This window comes from Lagopus muta, chromosome Z, assembly GCF_023343835.1.
Source record: "Lagopus muta isolate bLagMut1 chromosome Z, bLagMut1 primary, whole genome shotgun sequence".
NCBI classification, from domain to species: Eukaryota; Metazoa; Chordata; class Aves; order Galliformes; family Phasianidae; genus Lagopus; species Lagopus muta.
In genome coordinates, this window is record NC_064472.1 from 40,462,182 (window position 1) to 40,478,617 (window position 16,436).

At 39.9% G+C, this 16,436-nt stretch overlaps 1 protein-coding gene across 7 annotated transcripts in view; it reads left to right on the forward strand.

The window, feature by feature from the left end:
* Positions 1 to 16,436, forward strand: part of NTRK2 (neurotrophic receptor tyrosine kinase 2) — a 202,789-nt gene that overhangs the window by 54,705 nt on the left and 131,648 nt on the right. For all 7 annotated transcript variants that reach the window (XM_048930850.1, XM_048930851.1, XM_048930852.1 and 4 more), the window contains exons 10-11: positions 1,454 to 1,554; positions 3,328 to 3,427. In XM_048930850.1, the coding sequence (XP_048786807.1) occupies positions 1,454 to 1,554; positions 3,328 to 3,427 (201 nt within the window). The remainder of the gene's footprint in view (positions 1 to 1,453; positions 1,555 to 3,327; positions 3,428 to 16,436) is intronic.

Consider the following 16,436-nt stretch of genomic DNA (forward strand, 5'->3'; position numbering starts at 1 on the left):
GGAAATTAAATTTTGTTTCCCATGAAAGTTCTGTAGACATAATATGTATTTTGACTTGAAAAAATCCTATCCTTCGGCATGTGTGGTATAGAGCCAGAGCAGACTACGTGAGCTGATTAGACAACCCGACTGTACTGACTGTAGCACTGGTGGCAGAGTGTGGGTTCACATCCAAAAAAATCTGCAGCCTGCTGAGTGTTTTACAGACAGAAAATGTGTTTGTGCATGCATGAAGATCAAAAACCTGGTGCCGCTTGTTGCTAGCAGTGCCAGCTGAGCTCTCCAAAATGGCCTTGGGAGCTAAAGAAGACAAATTCTACCAAGGCACAGCCCTTCCTTCTTCCCCATGCTAAGCAGCAAGGGTTAATGCCTGTGCGGTTAGTGAAAGCTGTGCCTCTGCACTTTGCATTTTTCATATTCACAGCTATGATTTCATCTGTAGGCTCATGGAACTGTTTTTAATCAAAATGTACAAAGAAATGCACAATTAATTGCTAATTTAAATTACAATGCTGGAGGTGCATTAGTAATAGATGCGGTTATTGCCCTTGTTTCTTTCATCTGCACACTCTGCAGTCATAAAATTGAAACATTATGTATATTTCCAGATGTAATCTTAAAATATATTCTGTTCTGTATTTTAATGTATGTATCTCTAAGTAAATATGAATAGTATTTAATTATTTTTATCTCATTGGAATAAATTTGACGGAAAATCATGGACTGTAAATATATTTGTTTCATTTTTAAATAATTATAAATAATTGAAGCCTGTTCATCCTTTTGATGGAATAGATTCAAATGCACACCTCTGTCAGTAGGAATACTTTGATAAATCAAATTTCTTCATACTGTTTCAGGCATATAATTCTTTAAAGTTTTATCTGTGTGACAGTTTGTCATGCTAGACTGTAACCCTTGTACACTCAATAATATATTTTAATTACTTTTTAAACTAAGAAAAACTGGTATTTCACATTTGATAGTTATAAATGAGCTAAAAAGCCATGCTGAGTTCACCTCAGCTCGACAGAAGTCCCCATGCTAATTTCTAAGACAGTCTTATATTTGGCTGAATACAAGGCTGGAGAAGTTCAGTGTAGAGGGCAGTCTTTCATTTTTAATGGGAAGTCAGAAACACATAAAAATAGCTTTATGAATGGAGTTCTTATTTAACTCTAGGTTTTCCAGTAGAGAGATGACGACATAGACTGCTTCTCTATAAAGCTGCAGAGAGAGCAACCTTCTGTTTTCAAGTTTGTCAGTCACAACATATTTGTTTAAAGTTGTCTGTGACAGGGATCTCCTCCATAGTATACCAGATACAAAAGCAAGTATGTATTGAGATATGCTATTGACCTTACTGTGTTACAGAGCTGAAATAATAACGACAACTCTTTCCCTTCTGAAGTTAAGAAATAATAAAAGCAACCCTTTTTCCCCCTTTCTTAAGAATATGAAACCACGCCTAATGATCTTGGAGACACCACAAATAACAGTAATCAAATCACTTCTCCGGATGTTTCCAACAAAGAGAACGAAGATAGCATCACTGTAAGTATATACATTATTTCCTGATCCCTAATCTTGGCAGACTTTCTGTATATAACCAGTGAAACTATGGAGATTGTAATAGGACCCTATGCTACTAGAAAACAGAGCTATTACCACAAATGACCCAAAATCAGAAAAAAGAAAACGTTAGAGCAGTGCCTCCCACTCTGACCCTCGTCCCCTCTTTTGAAAGAGTGAATTACTTCCCAAGTGAAATTGCTATTTAATTTGTTTCATGCTCTTCTGAGCAACTAAGTGTAAATTTTTAGGCCAAGACTCTGCTTCTAATTTAAGCCAAAGAGAACAACTCTTTATTTACAAAACAAAGACATCCAAGGCAATTTAAAAATTGTTGTTTGAATACAGTCCTTCAGCTTCTCCTCAGGAGAGGTCATGCTGTAATGAACTCTCAGACACTTAACTTCGTCTCTAAAATGTGATTTTATCTTTTTTTTTTTTTTTTTTTTTTATAAGAGCACTTGTATTTGACTTCAGCACATGCAGCTGTGTTGGTGGGTCTCCTCACTTGTATCCTTGCATCACATGCTGGTCTCCTGAGCTGCTGGAGAGCAGCAGCAGGTGAACAGTTACCATGGCTGTCCGCAACACCAGTCACCCTGCACAGTAGCAGGAGGGGGAAAGCCTGTGCACTGTGGCTCAGGGAGCCAGCTGTGATATGGGGAGAGGCAGGAAAGGAAGGTCCGCCAGCTGGTGTTGTCTCAGTGAATGCTTCACGGTGATAGACTGTGCTGAAAAACTGGGAGGATCTCAGGCACTCTTATCTCCTCTGATAGTAGAGCCACTGAGTGACTGAGATTGGAAGGGACTTCTGAAAATTGTTTGGTTTTCTCACCCACAGGCTCAAACTGGGGCTGGCAACAGCAGTCGCAGGTCTCTGTTTTTAATATCTCCAGCGTTGGAGGCTCCACAGCCAACTTGGGCAATCCGTGGTAGTGTTCAACAACTCTCACAGTAAATCATAGTATCATAGAATGGTTCGGGTTTGAAGGGACCTTTATGACTGTCTAGTTCCTATCCCATTCCTGTAGGCAGGAACACCTCCCTCTAGACCAGGTTGAACAAGGCCCTATCCAGCCTGGCCTTGAATGCACTCAGGAAGGGAGCATCCACAACCTCTGTGGCTAACCTCTTCCAGTGTTTCACCATCCTCACAGTAACAAATTTCTTCTTATTATCTAGTCTAAATCTACTCTTTTTCAGTTTAAAACCATTTCTCTTTGTCCTGCCACTACCTACTTTTATAAAAAGTCCCTCTCTAGTTTTTCTGTAGGTCCCTTTCAGGTTGGAAGGCTGCTGTAAGGTCTTGGAGCATTCTCTTCTCCAGGCTGAAGGGCCCCAGCTCTCTCAGCCTGTTCATGTAGGGGAGGTGCTCCAGCCCTCTGATCATCTTTGTTCTTCCTCCTCTTCCAGCAACTCCTCGTTCTTCCTGTGCTGGGGCTTCAGAACTGGATGCAGCTTTTTTCTGACACGTTTTACTTTTTTGCTTTCCTGCAACATGCCACTCTGTGTCCCTTCCCCACCTTGAACATGTAAGATGTTGAAAAAGTGGTTCTCAGAAGTTCTCTGAATCTCTAGTCTCCGTAGGGAGGAAGAAACCTCAACAAGTAGCAGTTTTCTGTCGTCTTTGATCTGAGTGCAAATGCCTCCTGATTGAAATGAATTTCTTAATAACTGGGTTAATAAATATGAATGTCTTTGAAGATAGTTCATGAGAGCAAAACAAATCGACTTGTTTGTGTCCTCTTTTTATAGGTGTATGTTGTGGTGGGAATTGCAGCACTGGTATGCACTGGCTTAGTAATAATGCTCATTATTCTGAAGTTTGGAAGACACTCTAAGTTTGGGATGAAAGGTAAGCAATGTTGTTTTTTATGTCTTCCATAATAGCTGTGGATTGTATAAGCTTACATATTAAGGCTTCTGCACCAAGAACAGTTGAGATAACCAAATGAATGGCAATCACAATTAGTGTCTCATTCATTCATCAGGTAAGTAAAGGCAGAGACAGATGCAAGTTGGAATACAGAATTTTGGATCAAGTTGTACTGCTCTTTTTTTTTATGACAAATACCATTTCTTTCCATTCTTCTGAATAGCCACATACAACACCTCGTGGAGTAAAATACTGAGTCAGTGTAGGGAAGAAGAAAGTAGGAAGTTAAATTTATTTTGATATGACTTAGAATACAATTATTTGATGGGAATCCATGCTGTATAAAAGCATACTGCAAATGTTGCCTTAAGATAATAGATGTGAAGAAAAACAGTGGCAAGAGTAGAAGGTGTATTTGCAGTGCCTGCTGTTTTACAGGACTATCTGACAGATGCATTTTTGTGAGCTGCTGTGTGTATATTGGTAAGTGTCAGCTGGAGAGGATGGCAAGTGATCAAGTCCCTTTGGGAGGGAGACATCTCAGCCCTTCCACTTATTCATTTTTTTAATTTTACAGCTTGATGGAGGGACATGTAACATGGGTGTACAAAGGGCTATAACTCTATTACTGTATTATTTTACTGATCACATCAAACATAATTTGGAGATATTAGTAGAACTGTAATCCAAAAAAAAAAAAAAAAAAAAAAAAAAAAAAGGGGGGGGGGAAGGAAGAAATAAAAGAAAAATAAAAGAAAAATGAGGACTAGATGTTTCTTTACTGCATACAAAAAAGATACTTTTATTTTTAGGGTGTGTAGTTGAGGGTCTGTAGAGGGAGAGGTAACTAGACTTTTGTTAGGCTCCTGTTAATCATATGTTCTTTCTCTCATTACTGCTTATGACATATTACCACAAAGATGCAAACTTTAGAGACTGGCTTATCCTTGGCAATACTCTTCTCAGAGATACCTACTGTATATTTGGTGTTTCTATATTCTACCTAGAGAAGAGTTCCTGGAGCGGATGAGGTTTGAGCAGAGCAGAAGTTTAGATAGTCCAAGGATAGTAACTTTTTCCCTTACCTCTTTTTGTTGTGGTCTTTTGGTAACATTAAAAGAGCTCATGGTCTTGGCCAGATACTATAGAAAACTTCCAACAACTGAACAAATGTTAAATGTAAATTTTATTTTTGTGCAGAGCTTTCTGAATTGCAAATAGAAAGCAACTTAGTGGAAGCTGAATGAGAGTGGTGATTGGCAGCATCTAATGTTAGCTCTTTAAAGCCAAATGTTTATCACATCTTCCAAAATTTGCACGTGTATTTCAACACACTGGAGAAATTAAGAAGGAAACTGTACCCTGAGGGTGAATGTGCAAAGATTTATTTTGCCTGATAAGAAACTTAATTACCTTCTTGGGAGCACTCAATATGGCAGCCATGTTTTGGTATTTTCAAGTAGAACTTTTGCACAAAAATAGGTCTTAGATGATCAGTAGGTTTAACTTCAGTGGTTCTTTTGTTGCAGTTGATTAGGTAGGTCATATTTTAATAAGGGTACACTTTCTGGATAATGACTGTGAAATTATGAGAAGGCAGCAACCTCAAGTGTGGAGTTTATTTTATTCTCTAAATATAACCAGTGATGGTTACCAAGAGCAGTAATACGAGTTCACAGTTCACATACATTCCTTCAGAAACTTATCACAGACATAGTGTGTGTGGCAATTGTGAAATGTAACTGTGAGCTACAAATAACTGTTAAATATTTCATTAGAAAAGAATGACCTTCTGTTTTCTGTGATGTGAATCTCAAACTCCTCCAGAGTTTGCATTCACACCTGAACTTCTAAGTATAGCTCTAGCAATGACACTGCATCCCAGATATACTCTCTTAATTAATATAATCAGTATGTTTACTATATTAAGGCAATACTTAATGGCCTGAGATCATAGCACCATTTTGATAAGTCATACCCAGAATAATAATATTACCTCCTCTGAAAAGTCTACTGCATAAATATATGTTGGTAATTAATACAACCTGAGGCATTTGACTATAAGTAAAATAATGCAAAGGTGAAGAGAGTTTTTTTACATTAAATTTTGGTCAGTATAATGTGAAGTTCTGGGAATAAAAAGGATCAGATCTGTGAACTCCTTGAGTCATATGTCTTTGAATTCAGTGACAGCAAAATTATTTCCAACTTTGCGTATAGACACTGTTTCATATTTGGTGCTGTGGGTTAATGGGGAAAATAAAATATCTAGATTGCCTTGGAAAACAGTTATTTAATTTTTTTTTTAAATCTCATCAAATATTCCCCAAAATTTGAATGCATGTTTTGCATTCATAAAAGGCAGTTCTTCATTCTTCTGTTGCTTCATGGACATGCAATACTGTCACCTCAGACACCTTATCATTAAAAATCTCTCCACTCTTTCTTAGGAAGTAATTTAGGAAAAAAAACCAAAAACTGAAAAACTAATCACCCAGTAGCTGGATTGATCAGACTGGCATTCAGTATTTCCTATTTTTTTTTCACGGGCATCATCTGTCCCATACTTGCACTGTGTCCTTGCTGAATAATTCTGTGCTTACAGAGCTTGAAAATGGTTGGAGTGTCGGACTGACAGTATCTAATCTCTTCAGAAGGAGATGTGGCATGAGAGGTTGTTGTCTGAACTACAGTGCATAAGAGCTGGCTGTACCTGGAAGCTCTGTGCTGAGCAACCACAGAGTGCCATAGAGCCAACGTGCCTCCCCTTGCCTTCTTCCTGTAACTACAGGAAGAGCAGAAAAGAATCTAGTTTGTGTGATAAGGAGCCTCATGCCTCTGCAGGCTTCCAGTCCATTGGCTATTCTAATAACCTCTTAGCAAGATGTACAGAAGAGCTGTAAGAAGAGGTAAAAATAACTTCTCTTTTGCTTTTCTCTTCATGTTGTCTATCTCAGATGAGAGGGCAGCTTGAAATATGTTCATTTCACTCAGTTACCTTTCCAAACTGTAGTAGCAGAAAAAGACAAAAAGCAAATCAGTTCACTTGTTCACCACCACTAATAAAACCAGAGTATTTTGTTTGCGTTTGTCCTGGATTCTAGCTGGAGTTGAGTTGCACCATATAAGGAAGTTTTTCTTATATTTGTGTTGCTTCTTTTCACTTGTCTTCTAGAACCTGGAGAGATAGCAGTTTCTGATGATTGATTTCAGGAGCTGTATTAATTTAGGGTTCGTCTGCAGTCTATGCAAGAGCAGATTTAAATTATGATTAGCATGAAAAAATACACTGGTCTGTGAATGGTGTGCTAGACTTCCAGATATCACTGAAAAATTCATCAGGGTAGCTGGTGAAACTTAGATATCTCTTTTTTTCTGTGTGTGTGTACATTTTAAGCACCTTTTTATATGGAGTCTGTTGAGAACAGCTTTGTGTGGAGCTTTTGGTTGCTTCGGTCTGGAGGTGAGGCTTTTAGGCTTTTGCAAGATGCTGCAGTATGAATGTTGAATGGTTCAGTTAATTTCTTAAATGTATTCATTAGGATTTGTGGGTTACTCTTATAAAACACCTTGGTTTGCTTGCCTGCTGGAGGATGTGAAAGTTCTTACAGTGGGAATTCTCTGCAGTCTGCCAGGATGTCTCTATCTCATTTTTTGTGTATGTCTGACTCCATCTAACCAGCTTATGAAACTGAAAAATAACAAAAGGGAACTAAAATAAAGAGGGCAGGAGAAGGCTTGTGATCTCCCTGGGAGAATTAATGGAAGAATTATTCTAGTCCTGTTTTTTATTCTACCCCTCCTGTTGAAAAAATGGTGGTAAATAAACAGCTAGTTGCAAAATAACCAACTTAATGTTTTGCAAATGTTAATATAGCACGGATGTAAGCATGGAGGAAACTGATGTAAGATAGGTCAATGGATAAAGTTTGAAACAGCATAATTAAAAGGATGAAAACATTTTTACTAATTTGAGCCATAGTAAATTGTAGCATGGGATGCCTGTATTCCAGCAAGAGGACAATATACATAGCACTTCTTTTACTTGCTAGATGCACTGGAAGTGGATGGCTGCAGACCAGAGTGTTACTGCAACTGTTTTATTGTTATGATAGACAGTTTCTGAACATTTTACCAAAGACAGAAAGGAGGAAAAACCCACCCCTCACTAAAGCTGCCCCTTTTCTCATAAGAAGGTAACAAATAGAATCTGACAGAAGTAGAGGGAAACATATGTGTACTTAATCCCACTGGGGCTAGAGGGTTTTTTGAATGTCTGTATGAAGCTTCTGTCTGTGTTTTGAGACTTGTGCAGCAGTGCAAAGAAAGGGAACAAACAGAGTCTGAAATTCCCATCACACTTAGCCTGTGCTAGCTGTCTTCTCATGTCTGTGAGCTTGAAGGTCACACTTTGAATGACGTTTCTTCTTCCTTGATCTCTTTCTGAACTGCCTACCATGTCCTAAATGGAACTGCTGTCCGTGAATGATTTGCCCCTGTTGTGATCTTTATAGTCTGTTCAGCTCAGGGTACAGAAATTTAGCTTTCTTTGACCAGACATCAAGTGGGTTGATTCAGAGAATAAAGCAGTATTCCTTTAGGGACAAACAACCCCGAAATAGTACCTTTCCTTCAAGACCTTGCTAGCCGCTTGTTATGACTTTTGTGTGTCGCTTGGAGTATCAGTCGGAATGCCATGCATTTTCACCAAGCTGATTAAAAGTTGGGAAGAAACACATAGATTTTGCCTAACAAGGTCAAAACTGAATTTTACCCTACTTCAGGATAGCTTCATCTCTCAAGTGATTTCAGTATCTTCTGTTCTAGCCCACAAAGTTCCTTGAAAACTTCTTTCTTAAAAGATACTAGTTATCCCAATACAAGCACATTCATAATGACAGATTTCCTTTTCTTCTTCTGTGTATCATTTATTGTATTGCTTTGGCTTGTAAACTTCCACTATATTTTGAGCATTGGTATGAAAGACGGTGTAGGAGAAGGCAGAGTGAAACTCATCTTCAGATGTAGCAGATTTCTCAACTGTCTTACAGTATTGTAATTTAGGTAAAAAGCTCAGAACGGTGGTATGTATTTTCATTCTGCACTTGTGATAACCACTTCTGACAGAATGTCTCAATAACACTTTCAAGTCTTGAATCCTCATTTGCCCAGTTGTATTTATGTAGAAGAGACAGGTTAGAAAAAAGATGGAAAGAGAACAATCCAGCCCAGTTTCTAGAGCTCTACTTTGATATCAGTTGAGCCTTACAGTAATAAGCCCTAAAACAAGGCTTAATCAAGGTAGTAGCAAAACCGAAGAGTCGGACCTAAGGGTGTAAACTGCAGAGAGCTGACCTACATTCAGCCTATGTCCATGCCGCATTACTTTACAGAGCCTAGAGTTTCTCTTCTAGTTTCTTAAGTGCAATGCCTGAACACTTACACGCTTTTTTATGAACTTTTGTCCATACACAGATCATACTTTTTTTTTGTTTGTTTGTTTGTTTGTTTTAAGAACGCGCTATTTGTGAGAGCAAATAGTGGTCTTGCCCTTAATGAGTTTTAGAAAGAAAGGAGGCTGCATGTTAAAAATACGAAGGTGAGTGCAATGGGAAGAAGGAGAGAATGTGGGTAATAATAATTGTTTATCTGTAACTAGAGTGAGAGCAAGTACAAAAACAGGTTGAAGGAAGTACTCAGATAAGTGAAGGAAGATGAAGAAAGAGAAGGAACAAAAAATAGCAGAGTCAGCTTTTTTATTTTTATTTTTATTTTTATTATTTTTTATTTTTTTATTTTTGAAGTGGCCCCAGTTCTCCAATGCTTTAAGTACCATCTACTACAAAACCAGGGACAAATGCTGAGACAAGATGATGCTAGGAAATTAGGTGCTAAAAAACAACAGTTGTAAAACAACACAGGTGGGAACGTGAATAATAGGTAAATAGAAGGTACTCGTTCTATTTAGGTAGAAATTATATCCTTTGTATCTCAGTCTCCAGCTAGCAAACTGGTTAGTTTGGAAGGGGCTTCTGGCAGATACTGTTTGAGCAATTGTTCTGTCGCTCCCACAGTCTGGTCTGCTTCATGTTGACACTCAGCACAGCTGGCATTGACAGTCACTCTGAATAGTGCCTGGTCCAACACCTTTATCTCAGAGCAGAGTGAGCGATGGCAGGGTGCTCTGAGCTGTGTACAGCCAGGATTGGAGATCTTAAAGTATGGAGACTTCACAGCATCCCTGGGCAAACTGTACCAGTGTTCAATTACCCTTACAGTATACTTTTTTCCCTTGTGTTTAAAGTAGAATGTATATTACTTACAGTAAAATGACATCTTTTTCATGAGAATTATGTGATTCAGGTATGTGAATTTCAGCTGAGTAACACCACTGGGGATTACAAGTATATGTTGCCTAGGACTTTGCTCCACTGCTTTTACAATACCTGGGAGATTTTATGTGAGTTTGTGAGTTTCCACATGTTTGCCTTCCTCAGCTTTCAAACGTTGATGTAAGATTCCTGCTATGGTCAAGCTCATTAATTTTTGTTTCAGACTCTATCTTAATAGAACTCTTTTTTTTTTCTTTTTTCCTGAAGTTGGGAATCCCTGCGCTTGTCCTGAATAGTAGATAATGTTCTAATTACCTGGTTCATAATGATGTGTTTTTAAATGCCTGTCTGTACTAGCTACTTACGAATTCTGTTAGCAGATGCTGAGTGCAGTTGGTGTGCCTTTTTTGTTTCATTCCTGTAAAAGCTTTTGGTATTGTGTTTCACACCACAGGGAAAGATTCACCATGAGCTCAGAGACTGTTTTGCACAGCACACTGTGCTTTGGCTCTCTCTACAGCTGCTATTGTTCTGCTTCCTCAGTGGAGCTATGTCCTTTAAATTAGCATGGATGAAGTTAGGAAAAAATCAGTCTCATTTAAGTATCTCCCAGGTAAATGTGTGTCTAGAAGAGCCACAGCAGCAAAAGCTGCTCAGAAAATGCATACGATTTTTCAAGTTTTCTTATAATTATTTGAATTTTCCCCAGGCTGGGCAAACTACTTGTTCTTTCTCGTCTGATCTAGCAAGAAAACACAAGAGTAACTTTTTATCAATAGCTTTCCTTAATGCATCTGATAGTGCTTTGGGCTTATTTGTATATTCTCATAGCACTATACTCTTCAAAAATAAATATTTGGAAAAAGCATAAAAAAAAGATTTTTCTTTTTGCAAGATTCATAACAGTTCATTTTCAGAGTGAACACAAAATGCTGTAAAAACACTGTAGCAATGCTGTTGCTGCTTAGGAAGAGACTGAGTAGTATAAAATCCAAGAGAAAAATACAGACAAAAGGTAACCAAGCTAATTCAATATCTAGCAAAAAGAACACTATTTTTGTTTCAGTTCTGGGCAGAAGTTCAAATGAGATTGTTTTATTTGAATGAATGGGTTCTTTTCATATCTCTTTTTCAATGCACATATGCCCAACCACCAACATAAACCCATACATGTTTGTCATTTCCACGGATATCTACAGGCTTGGAGCAGCTTTGTGTATTAGTTCTTGACACAGCCTTAGCACTGCAACCTGTGAATTCTCCAAGGTATTTTCTTTATGGGTAGCCGAACACACATTCTCCAACTGACTCATAGTTGTTGGCAGTTCTCTTACAGAAGATATGGTACCTCCCTTGTGCTTCCTCACTTGTGTGACGTAAGTATGCCTCCCTGCTTCAGGCACTGTTTTAACCTTTTACATTTATTTATTTCTGAGACTGTGGCTATATTCAGTCATCAGCATGGATGATGTTCCACTCTAAGGATCAGAAAAATACGTAATGCCTTTTCTCTCCATAAATGAGTAGAAATGGTATTGCCTGTTTTTGTGTAGATTTCTAGGCTGCTCCCAAAGCCATAAATAAAAGTCAGAATTGCCTTTTTAAACAGGAGTGTCTCATAGAATCGGGATTAGAAGGAACCTCTGGAGATCAACTAGTCCAACCCCTTGATAAAGCAGGTTCCCTGCAGTAATTTGCACAAGAAAATATCCAGGCAAGTTCTGTATACTTCGAGGAGTCTCCACAGCCTCTCTGAGAAGCCTGTTTCAGTGCTCTGTCACCCTGACAGTAAAGAAGTTTTTTCTTATGTTCATGAAGAATGTCCTGCATTCCATTTTGTGTCCATTGCCACTTGTCCTGTCACTGAGCACATCCAGCAGTCTAGCCCTATCCTCTTGAAACCCACCCTATAAACACTGGTAAGATTCCCCCTTCAGTCTTCTCAAGACTGAACAGTCCCAGCTTTCTCAACCGTTCTTGATAAGGGGAATGCTCCATCCTCCTCATCTTCTTTGTGGTCCTCCACTGGACTCTCTCCAGCAGTTCTCTGACTTTCTTGAACTGGGCAGCCCACAGTATGACACAGTACTCCAGATGTGGCCTCACCGTGGCAGAGCAGGAGATCACCTCCCTTGCCCAGCTGGCCATGCTCTTTCTAATGCACCTCAGGATACCACTGGCCTTCTTGGCCACAAGGGGACACTGCTGCCAACCTGTTGTCCACCAGGATGCTCAGGACCTTCTTTGCAGAGTTCCTTTCCAGCAAGTCTGCCCTTAACCTGTATTGGTGCATATGGTTATTCCCTTCCCTGGTAGCACTTGCTCTTGTTGAACCTCCTAAGATTCCTCTATGCCCAGTCCTCCAGTCTTTCCAGGTCTCACCTTCTTGTGTGTCAGCCACTCCTCCCAGCTTCGCATCATCAGCAAACTTGCTGAGGGTGTGTTCTATACCTTTATCCAACACACTGATGAAGATATTGAACAGGATTGCAGCCAGGAACACTGCTGTATACAGCCTCCTACTAGACTGTGCTGCTGATCACAATCCTCTGAGCTCTACCAGTAAGGCAGTTCTCTGTCCACCTCGCTTTCCACTCATATATTCCACACTTCCTAAGCTTACCTACAATGATGTTATGGAAGACAGCATCAAAGTCTTTGTTGGAGTCAAGGTACATAACATCCATTGCCCTGCCCTCATCTATCCAGCCACTTGTGGCATTGTAGAAGGCTGGCTGATTGGTTAAGCATGATTTCCTGTTGGCAAATCCATGTTGACTAATCCCAATAACTTTTCTTTCACTTTCTGGGAGATGACATCCAGAATAAGTTGTTCCATCACCATCCCAGGGACAGAGGTGAGGCTGACTGAGTTGTAGTTTCTCAGGTCTTGCTTTTTGTCCTTCCTGAAGACCACAGTGACATTGGCTTTCCTTCAGTCCTGAAGAACCTCTCTCATTCCCCATGTTCTTTCAGAGATGATTGAGAATGGCTTGGCAGTCACTTCTGCTAGCTCCCTCAACATTTGTGGGTGCATCCCATTGGAGACCATGTGCATCAAGTTTGCCTAGACAACATCTGGCCAGATACTCCTCCACCAAGGGAAAGTCTTCCTTTCCCCAGACTCTTATTTCCTTAGGGACCATGTTAGCAGTAAAGACTGAAGCAAAAAAGGCATTCAGTAACTCTTTGTCCTCAGTGTCCTCCACTACCAAAACAGCTTTCTTATTCAGCAGTGGATGCATATTTTCCCTAGTCATCCTTTCTTGTTGATTCACCTAAAGAAGCCTTTCTTGTTGTCCTTGACTTCCCTCACCAGATGTAATTCTAAGTGGGTCTTAGCCTTCCTTATTGCATTCCTGCAAGCTCTAACAATGTTCCTGTATTCTTTCCAAGTGGATAGACCCTTTTCTCACCTTCCCTAAACTTTCTACTTCTATTTGAGTTTTTCTATAAAATCCTTGCTAATCCATGCTGGTCTCCTGCCACCTTTGCCTAATTTCTTACTCTTAGTGCTGCACTGATCTTGAATTCAGAGGAATTGGTACTTGAATGCTGACCAACTCTCTTCGGCTCCCTTATCTTCTGATCTTCTAACACATGGTATTTGTCCAAATGGGTCCTTAATGAAGTCAAAGTTGGCTCTCATGATGTCCAGGGCTGCAATCCTGCTTATTGCCTTGTTTCTTTCACACAAGATCCTGAACTCCACTGTCTTACTGTCACTGCATCCAAGGCTGCTCCCAACCGTCACATTCCCAACCTGTCCTCATAGTTTGTAAGATCTAGGCCCTCTTCTCATTGGCTCCTCCACCACCTACATCATTAAATTATCTTCCATTCCATCTTCTATTGCAGGAACATCTTGGTCTGTGTGTGTGCCCAGTGATGTTGCTTCTGCAGCAAATATTAGAGTGATTTAAATCCTCCATGAGAACCAGTGTCTGTGACTGTGAAGCTACTTTCAGCGGTCTATAGAATGCCTCATCAACTTTCTTTTCCTGATGAGGTGGTCCGTAGTAAGCACCCACAGTGATGTCACCCATATTAGTCTGCCCCTCTGTTCACACCCATAGAGCAACTCCACTGCCTCGACTTTCTGGCCTGTCTTTCCTAAAAAGGTACATAGACATTCATGATGGCATTGCAGTCACAAATCATTAGTTCTTCCTGTTTGTTTCCTGTGCTGTGTGTGTACAGGTACTTCAGAGAAGAAAAGTGAGCAGAGGATGCAGCTTTCCCTAGAGGGATGCAAGAGGACCTCCTTAGCTTATACACCCTTAGGGTAGCTGGCCTTCTGACTTATTTCATGAGAGGCAGCTGAATAATATTTTTCACTGTTCTGGTTGTCCTGGCTTATTCTTTACTCAGATGCAATAGGTACAATTGCATTTTGGACCCTGCTCATTAATCATTGTGTTTAAAGCCTTCTGTGGTAGGTTGGCCAGCCTGCTGCCAAAAATTATCTTGCCTCTTCTAGACAGTGGAAGCCGTCCCTCACCAAGAGGTTGTAATCTTCATAAAAATTCTTACTGTCATAAAAACTAAAACCTTTGTATCAGCACCAGCCACATAGCCAGGAGTTAATATGCATTAGATATCACTTCTTGGCTATCCTCTTTTCTTCAGAATGTAAAATTGAAGAGAAGGTAGCTTGTGCATCTGTACTATTCTCTTGGGCTCCCAGGGCTTCATAGTCTTCCCCAATTCTTCCCATGTTTGGACATGCATTGTCATTCATGTCCACAAGAAAGGCCAACAGTGGATAGTAGACTGTTCTTTTGACAAGCTCTGGCAACATCTTGGCAATGTCCTGGATCTTGGCACCTGGGAGAGATTCTCTTGAGACTCTCTGTCAGGTTGGCAGAGGGGAGCCTCATTGCCTTTTAACAGGGATTCATCCACTGCAAGCACTTGTTCTTTCTGTGTATGGTATCCACTATGGACTGCCAGTACAGTTTCTTCTTGTGGATCTTGGTCATGAATGTCACAAGTGTCTATAGCTGTTAAAGCTTTTTATCTGTTATTGGTAATCAAGCTGGAGGGTGGGGATTGGAGGTGGAGACTGCTTTTGCAGGTCACCAGGGGCTGAGGTTCCTCCTTCTCAGTGTTGTCCACTACTGGAGTGTGATTATTAAATAACCTTAGTGCCCCTAATACTACTCATTTGCTCTTCTTTTTGTTCTCTGTCCTGTACTGTCCTTTTAAGACTATTCACTAAGCTGGTGACAGAAACCAGGAAAAACTGACACTACCTGTGTGAAAATGAGAAATCAGATTTAACAAAATAAGATCAGCTTTATATCTCTGAGATATTTTTTTTTAAAGGAGGAGATGGAGGAGATGGGAATCTTACCATTTTGTTTTGTTATGTTTGATTTTTGGAGCTTTCTAAAGAATTGTGGGGGGAGGAAGGGAAGAGAAGAGGGGTAGAGGGTTGCTGGAAGAGTGTCCTTTATCCTGAAGTGAAATGGACAAAAATAGCAGTTCAGGAACTATTACTAGTCCCAGATTCTAGATGTGTTTTATTCTTAGTTTTAAAGGTTAATGCCACAGTTACTCAGCTTCCCAATATAGCTGAACACCCTGAACACACTCAGCTGAATTCTGAGTGGAATAATGCAGACATTTAAGAAATTATTTTTACAAAGTTCTTCTGATGCTCATGACAAGTTACAGAACATTTCACTTAACTCCTGACAGTTTGGCCAGATAGTGTGACTTTGGTCCCCCTGCTGCTGCCAGCCCCTCCTTTTCTTTTCTTCTCTGAATGTTAGCTGTTCCTGAGAAGTCAGAACTGAGATTTTTCCGTCAGATTCATTTTGTTTTTTAATCACATCAACCTCATGGAGTAACAGGAAGGATGGGTCCTAGCATCTGTAGTGCAGGGAGGCTTCTGCCACCAGAGGAGTTACTCCAACGTCAGCCTTGTGAGGAAACCTCATGCCATTAAAGTTGTCTCCAGCCTCATCATGGAGGCTGCACGACACTTTCAAGTCGAAGTTTTAACTTTGGTTCTGGACAGAAGAAATGGTAAACAGTGAAAGCAGAGAAACACTCTTTCAAAATCAGTGAGATACAAGAGCCTTTCATTTCACCTGGGAGCACCCAGAAAAATGAGCTGGTGAACACAATTGAAACCAATGATGCCCAAAGTCTTCCAAGAACATTTTGTGGTTTAGTTTCTGTATATTTGTGCAGTTTCAAGAAGTTATATTGCTGTGATTTTCATCAATAGGCAGCAGCAGGAATGCTCCTCACAGAAATACTTGTTTCAAATTTGATACCTGAACCAAAATTTCTTAACTTCCTTAAATTTATTTGGAAAGGACTTCGGTAATGAACCCCCTGCATTCTCTGCACTGTTATCTGTCCTTTTCCCATGACTAAAAACAGCCTGTCCTCAGCTGGCTCTGATACGGCTCTTTTGTAGAACGTCTCTCACACTGTAGCTACTCAAGAGTCAAATTGAAACAGGCAGCCAACTTTTGTGTTTGTGAGTATGCAGTAAAGATTTCCGATCAGTGTCATTCTCTTAGAGTATTCCTGTGAGCTTTCAGAGCCTTCAGTCATCTTGCAGGCCAGTAGATATTCTGTACTACGTTTCCCTCTTTTTGTGCTTCTGAGTGCTAGCTTCCTGGCTAGGCAAGTAACAT